The sequence below is a fragment of the Alosa pseudoharengus genome, unplaced genomic scaffold (genome assembly GCF_046254945.1).
Source record: "Alosa pseudoharengus isolate Yale_2024_CS ecotype anadromous, Long Island Sound unplaced genomic scaffold, YU_APseudo_1.1 YU_APseudo_1.1_scf_14, whole genome shotgun sequence".
In the NCBI taxonomy this organism is placed as follows: Eukaryota; Metazoa; Chordata; class Actinopteri; order Clupeiformes; family Clupeidae; genus Alosa; species Alosa pseudoharengus.
In genome coordinates this window covers 15,588,296-15,595,795 of record NW_027468609.1, presented here as the reverse complement: position 1 = coordinate 15,595,795, position 7,500 = coordinate 15,588,296, and the positions used below count along the sequence as shown (strand labels likewise).

The 7,500-nt window shown below is 42.7% G+C and overlaps 1 protein-coding gene across 5 annotated transcripts in view; it reads left to right on the top strand.

Annotated features, from left to right (window-relative positions):
- Window positions 1-7,500, top strand: part of garnl3 (GTPase activating Rap/RanGAP domain like 3) — a 92,985-nt gene that overhangs the window by 81,188 nt on the left and 4,297 nt on the right. For 3 of the 5 annotated variants that reach the window (XM_076283964.1, XM_076283963.1, XM_076283965.1), the window contains exons 26-28: window positions 2,048-2,166; window positions 2,618-2,753; window positions 3,825-3,884. In XM_076283964.1, coding sequence (XP_076140079.1) covers window positions 2,048-2,166; window positions 2,618-2,753; window positions 3,825-3,884 — 315 coding nt within the window. The remainder of the gene's footprint in view (window positions 1-2,047; window positions 2,167-2,617; window positions 2,754-3,824; window positions 3,885-7,500) is intronic. The other 2 variants (XM_076283967.1, XM_076283966.1) reach the window with 1 other exon arrangement.

Here is a 7,500-nt window from a genome sequence, read left to right as displayed (position 1 = left end):
GCACATTCTGCATCTTTAGTGCCTGAGCTAGATAGAAGCCTCAGCAATCTGTCAGCAGAGGCATGACCAAATTGTCTATGAAGCTTCAATAGGATTTTTTGTTTTTCAGCTTTGTTCATTTGTTCTGAAATGGACAGAATTTCCTCATCACATTGCTTTTCTGTGTCCTCATTGCTGTCTTCATTTGAAGCAACACCCTCAGCAGCTACAAGGATATGGTCATCACTTGGCATGGTTTTGCCCTCTTTGTCCATAATGTTCACACAGTAATGACCAGAGCTCGTAAAATCCAGCTTTACAGGTTGACTGAACATCACATTTTCCATATCCAGCACAGTCCCCGCTTTTTTCATGGATGCCTTGCTCAAAAGCAGTGGAATCTTTGCTGGAACTATTTCAGTGTCAATGCTGCACTTCATTTGGCCTATCTTAGCAGGAATTTTCTGTTTTCTGGTGGAATGGACCACTTTTCCATCACCAAACATAAATGGTCTATTACTGCATTGCTCTGTCTTCTTCTGACTCTCTAATTCCTTATGGCTTAGTCCTGCGATATAGCTATCTAGCCATTCTTCTCCACACACGGTACGTGTACATGCTGTATCTATTATTGCAGAGCCAAAACATTCAGTTAAAAAAATCTCTGCGTCTGTTGGTGACTCTTTAGTAAAGAGAGTGATATTACACTCTTCAACGTTGTCAGTCTCACAGTGGGTAAATTTGATTTGCTCACCCTTGTGTGGGCAGTCTTTAGCCCAATGGAACGTACTTTGGCAAATGGCACACTTTGATCTGCGCCCATACCTGTCCAAAGGGTTAGTGCCAGGCAGAGGTGTCTTTTGCTGTTCATTTTTGGACCACGTCTTGCCCCTCTGACGTCTTTGCTCTGTTGTGACATATGCAGCTTCCTGATTTATTCCCATAGGGTGCACAAACGTTTTCCCTCCAAAAATCCTTTTCAGTGCGGACTTCATTGAAGCAAAAGTCAAATCTGTACACGCTGTTAAAGCTAACTGTCGGTCTTTTACTTCCAAGCATGCAGTAGTTTGAAGGCTAAAACTGCATCGGGGAGCTCCATTTTATACTTGCGCATCCTTGAGTATCGCTGTTCAAATTCAATGATGTAGTCCGCCATGGATAAACTACTGTCCCTTATAATTCGATCAAAGTTTGAATATGCCTCATACGTTCGGTCTTTTTCCTCTTTGAGAAACAATCCATCAAGTTTTTCAATTAAAATCAGCATGCCAGTGTCTTTATTTAAATCTTCTACCGGTATTTCCATCGCATTTTCTCTCGCTCTTCCCGATAGCGCCAAAGCCACTGCCAGTGCTTGTTTCTTTTTCGCGAGATCTGTAACTCGTGTCCACATTTCGACTTCATTCTTCCAGCTTTCGTAGGGTTTGCCTTCATCGAAGGTCGGCGGAACTTTATAATTGCTAACCATCCTCTGCTACCAATGTTATTCAAAGATAAGACACAACGTCAAGTTCTCTAACTTTTAATGACCACCGTCATCCACACTCGCTCATGAACTGCACACAATCAACATCCGGTTCCTATACAGTAACAGTCCCTAGGTGTTTTCTACACAATAAAAGTTCCTAGGTGATTTCATAGTAAATACAACAAATTATATTTCACAGTTAACAACATACACATACTGTACACACACACATACACACTCACTATTTGTTATTCATTAACAAATACGAATATTTATATACTGCCCATTATATCTCTCATTGGATATATCTGCTCAGTATTCAAACCAGTTATAGCCAGATCTGTGCGCATAGCTTTGCTTCTGTGACTGTCAGAAATGTCACATGCTGTCTGGGGAGTGAGAGGTTCTGTGTGTGTGTGTGTGTGTGTGTGTGTGTGTGTATGGAGGTTGCAGTGTGTGTTCCCCTATATACACACAACTCACACACACAGACACACAGACACACATACACACGCACACAACACACACACACACACACACACACACACACACACACACACACACACACACACATTCACTCAAGCTCTTCCTGCATTGCAGTGTGTGCGTTCCCCTACATCCTGGCCTTCACTATCGACTCCATCGAGATCCGTCTGGTCGTCAACGGCAACCTGGTGTACACAGCAGTGGTCCCGGAGCTCCAGCTGACCGCATCCAGGGTAGGAGTCCGTTACCACGACAACCACACTGCCCGGACTGCCGTCTGGGTGATGTCATCAGTGACCACACCCTGAGCTGTTTGTCAGAATGCAAATGAGAAGTTAAATCATTTCTCTCTCTCTCTCCATTCCTCTCCCTCCCTCTGTCATTCTCTCTTTTTCTCTGTCCTCCATCTGTGCCCTTCTTTCTGTCTACACCCATCTCTCTCTCTTTCTTTTCTCTCTCTCTCCATTACTCTCACTCTTTTCTCTCGCTCTTTATCCATCTTTCTCTACTTCTTTTCCCTCCTTCACACTCTCTTCTTTCTTTTTCCTATGTTTCTCTCCCTCCACCTCCCTGTTTCTCCTCCCTCTCTCCTTCTTTCTCTCTTGTCCTTACATCCCTCCTCATGTTCTACTCCCCCCCCCATCCTTCTCTCTTTCTCTCCCCATCTCTCTGTCCCTCTCTCAGTCGGATATCTACTTTGTGTCATCGGCGCCCGTGACGTCGGCCTCCAACTGCAGCTCCAGAGACACCAGCTCTCAGAGCTCCCCCCAGACCCCCACCGGATACGAGATGCCCGTCTTCCCCTCGCCCCTCGGAGATGGTACAGCACACACACACACACACACACACACACACACACACACACACACACACACACACACACACACACACACACACACACACACACACACACTCACACACACACACATAGACACACAGACACACACACACACGCGCACAAACAGACTCACACGCGTGCGCACTCACACACACGAAAATATTTCTTCATCTGAGAAATGGAAAGAAATCCAAGAGATATTTACATTGTGTGGGAACGTCAAAATAGAGTTTTGGGATTGTTTGGTGTTTTTGAGGCCACACGTGAACTCTTTAAGAACCTGCACTGATGTACTTATGTGTGTTACAGTAAGAAGTAATGGTGAGTCTTCTGCCAGTATCCTGAATCCACAAAAAATGTGTGTGTGTGTGTGTGTGTGTGTGTGTGTTTGTATATGTGTGTGTGTGTACCTAAGTGTGTGTGTGTACATGCGTATGTGTGTGTGTGTGTGTGTGTGTGTGTACATGCGTGTGTGTGTGTATGTGTGTGTGTGTGTGTGTGTGTGTGTGTGTGTGTGTGTGTGTGTGTGTGTGTGTGTGTGTGTGTGTGCTTTACATAAGCATAAACAAACATGAATAGCTAATAAAAGCATAGAAGGCCAATAGTCAAAGAATAGTTTAAAAAATATAAAAGAAAAAAGAAAACACACAAGATAATAGTACATACACATGTATGTACATAAAAGGGCAATAGTTCAAAAGTGTTTAAAACTAATGATGAAAAGACATAAAAAACAACAGAATGATTATTCAGTGATGGTGATACTTGTCAAGCACCCAGTGAATAGCAGCACTCTATGTAGATTATTGAAGTAGTCCCAAACTATGCGCAGACGCATATATTTCCTTTCAGGGCCAAAATGCCTGACCACAGGGCGCGATAGTACCCTTTGTGAAGTATTAACAACCCAATAGTTTACGCACAGAGTTTTAGAGAAACCCGGTGTGTGAGTGTGTGTGTGTGTCTGTGTGTGTGTGTGTCCATGTGTATGTGTGTGTGTGTGTGTGTGTGTGTTCAGGCTTGTAACACTACTCTTCATTCCCCCTGGTTCAGATTGTATTCGGATTCCTTACGGCACCAAGCTGTCCCACTACATGTCTAAGGACTCAGAAGGTATTGCAGGAGAACCCCCCTCTACCCAACTCCGCTCCTTGCATACATTTCCCACCATGCCTTTCTCGCTAACCTGCACGTTGCCACGGAAACTCGCCCTGTTTTTATTTACAGCTGCATGCTGACCGAATGCAGAGTGAATGCTAAACAAGCCTGAGTCCTCCTTTCCCCTCCCCATCTGTCTGAGCCAGAGGGAGAGAGAGAGAGGAAGAGAGAGAAGGGGGAGAGAGAGAAACTGGATTAGAGGAAGAAAGAAGAGAGAGGGAGAGAGAAGATAGAGGGAGAGAGAGACAGAGACTGGATTAGAGGAAGAGAGAAGAAGAGAGAGGCACATAAAAGTGAGAGACTGATTGAAGTCGAGTTTATTTAACCTTTATTTTACCAGGAAGGTCCCATTGAGACACAATGTCTCTTCTGCCAGGGAGTCCTGGTCAAGACGGCAGCAATTACTTCTGTAGTGCATTTCATGCACTGGGATAATTCAATTTGCTTTACATGAACTAAAGGCAAAGAATGATAGCAATGAAAAACATAAAAGGCATGATAAATGTATGGGAAGTGCATGGGAAGTGCATGTTAGGTGTGTTAGGAGAGGAGGTATTCTCAGAAGACTTGGGTCTTCAAGAGCTTCTTGAAGAAAGAGAGCAACGCCGTCTGCTCTGATGACACTAATTAGAGAAGCATGAAAAAGAGATGAGAATGAGAGGAGTGTGTTTAGGGGAAAAGAGGAGTGAGCGGAGGAAGAGTGTGTTTAGGGGAGAGGAGGAGAGAGTGGAGAGAGAGGAGAGAGTGTGTTTAAGGAAAAGGAGGAGAGAGCGGAGAAGTGGAGGAGTGTGTGTTTAGTGGAAAGGAGGAGTGGATAGGAGTGGAGGAGTGTGTGTTTAGTGGAAGGGTGGAGTGTGTGTGTGTAGTGGAAAGGAGGAGAGAGAGGAGAGGAGGAGTGTGTGTTTAGTGGAAAGGAGGAGAGAGAGGAGTGTAGAGGAGGAGTGAGTGTTTAGTGGAAAGGAGGAGAGAGGAGTGGAGGAGTGTGTTTAGTGGAAAGGAGGAGTGGAGGAGAGAGAGGAGTGGAGGAGTGAGTGTTTAATGGAAAGGAGGAGAAGGAGGAGTGGAGGAGAGAGAGGAGTGGAGGAGTGAGTGTTTAGTGGAAAGGAGGAGTGTGTGTGTTTAGGGGAAGGGAGGGCCACTCTTGATGCAGCATGAGTTCTCTGATCATTCTGTCACCATGGATACTTTTGTCGAAGCACCTCTCCAGCCTGTCCAGTGTGTGTGTGTGTGTGTGTGTGTGTGTGTGTGTGTGTGTGTGTGTGTGTCCAGAATGATGGGCACTGATCTGGTTGGGGAGAGAGCGATAAAATCACGCATCCACCCTCCACCCTAAACAGCCAATCACGTCCATTTCTGCACGAGGAGTAAATACTGTGGGTGTCTGTGAGTGTTGTATTCTACCCTTGTCTCACACACACACACACACACACACACACACACACACACACACACACACACACACCAGCACATTACAGTGACATTACAGTGATATGTAATTACAATGTGAAGTCCCAAAGAGTGACAAACCAAGAGACAGCAGTGTCTCATCTGATCAGAGATTTGAGATGAGCACACACATCTGCGTGTGTGTGTGTGTGTGTGTGGGGGGGGGGGGTTGCAGTCCTCCCGTGCAGAAATGTATGTGTGATATATGTCCTCCGTCCGTCTGTGTGATATACGTGCCCGTAACTCAGAGGAACGCATGCTTGCCTTTCAGCGCAGTTTCATTTGATCTATTTGTCTTTTCTTTTGCCCTCCGGTATACAGTTTGAACAAGGTTGTTGTATGTGTTTGACCTGATATGATGTGTATTTGTTTTCTTTTAAAGGTCACCTCTAACCTCTTGTACTTTCATACTGATGTTTTCTTCCTGTTAAGTGCAGATTCTCTCTTTCTCTTTTTCTCTCTGTCTCTCTCTTTCTCTCTCTTTTTCAAATACACACACTCACACGGTCACTGGGAGCAAGCAACAACAGACAGCTAGCCTGCCCCCTGGTGGACGATTAGAAATCTTCACACAAAAGTGGTTTACAGTTTTTTACAATTTTATTTATTTTTTTCTTTTACCAACTACTAGCAGACACTAGGTCTCCTAGTGGTGCAATAAACCACTGCAAAACATTGCCTGCAAAATGAAACAATACATTCACAACTCAAAATTCGGTAACACTTTATTTTAATGTGTCGCTGTTACAGTGTACCTACCTAATTAGGTACAGTGGTACAACCTGTGTAACAACATGTACTATCAGGTACTATCATTGTACTTGCATTATGTATTTGTGGGTACCTACATATAGTTGTTACATTGTAATACTGAGTGCTTTTACAAAACTTTGCCAATTTGTCTACATTTTCATCAGAGGCAAAGAGCTGACCTGAGACCTGCTGGATGGGGTAAATCTGGTCATGATAGATTTTATATACAAATCATTCTTAGCTCCAGTCAAGGCCTCATTGTCTTCAGTGTACATGTAACAGCTGTGCTGCTACAACCTTGTTACTCTTTGATACAGTGGAATAAACCTATTAAGTGTACCAGTTAATTACTTACATGTACATATGACATGTATGTTATGTCTTCGATGTCTTGGAACAGGTCTACTAATTCACATGTACTGTGTGGTGTAACAGCAGACACGTTTCAACACATCAATTACAGGATGCATGACATCATTGACAGGATGTATATAATATGTCCATGTAAGTACTTAACTGGTACATTTTATTTTAATGGGTTTATTCCACTGTATCAAAAGAGTAATAAATGTGTACCAACACAGTTGATACATGTACTACAGTATGTAGAGTAATGGCAGACATGTTCCAAGACACTAATGATACAACATACATGTAATATGTAATTGTAAGTACTTAACTGGTACACTTCATTTTAATGGGTTTGTGCCACTGTATCAAAGAGCAATAAGTGTGTACCAACACAGGTGATATAGCCTATGTACTATGTAGTGAATTAGTAGACCTGTTACAAGACATCGAAGACACAACACAACATACATGTCATATGTACATGTAAGTAATTAACTGGTACACTTAATAGGTTTATTCCACTATATCAAAGAGTAACAAGGTTGTAGCAGCACAGGTTGGAGCTAAGAATGGTTTGTATATCAAATCTATCATGACCAGATTTACCCCATCCAGCAGGTCTCAGGTCAGCTCTTTGCCTCTGATGAAAATTTAGACAAATTGGCAAAGTTTTGTAAAAGCACTGAGAATTACAATGTAACAACTATATGTAGGTACCCACAAATACATAATGCAAGTACAATGATAGTACCTGATAGTACATGTTGTTACACAGGTTGTACCACTGTACCTAATTAGATAGGTACACTGTAACAGCGACACATTAAAATAAAGTGTTACCCAAAATTCTAACTTTTGTGTCAAATAGTAAACATAACCAGGTTTACTAGTTTGATACTAATAACACTTATGTACATGGAAATAAATGAGATATAAAATGAATGAATGAATGTAATGAATTAATAGAATTATTTCATGTTTGAATTCTTTCATGTTTGTACAATTTATTAATAATGATGAA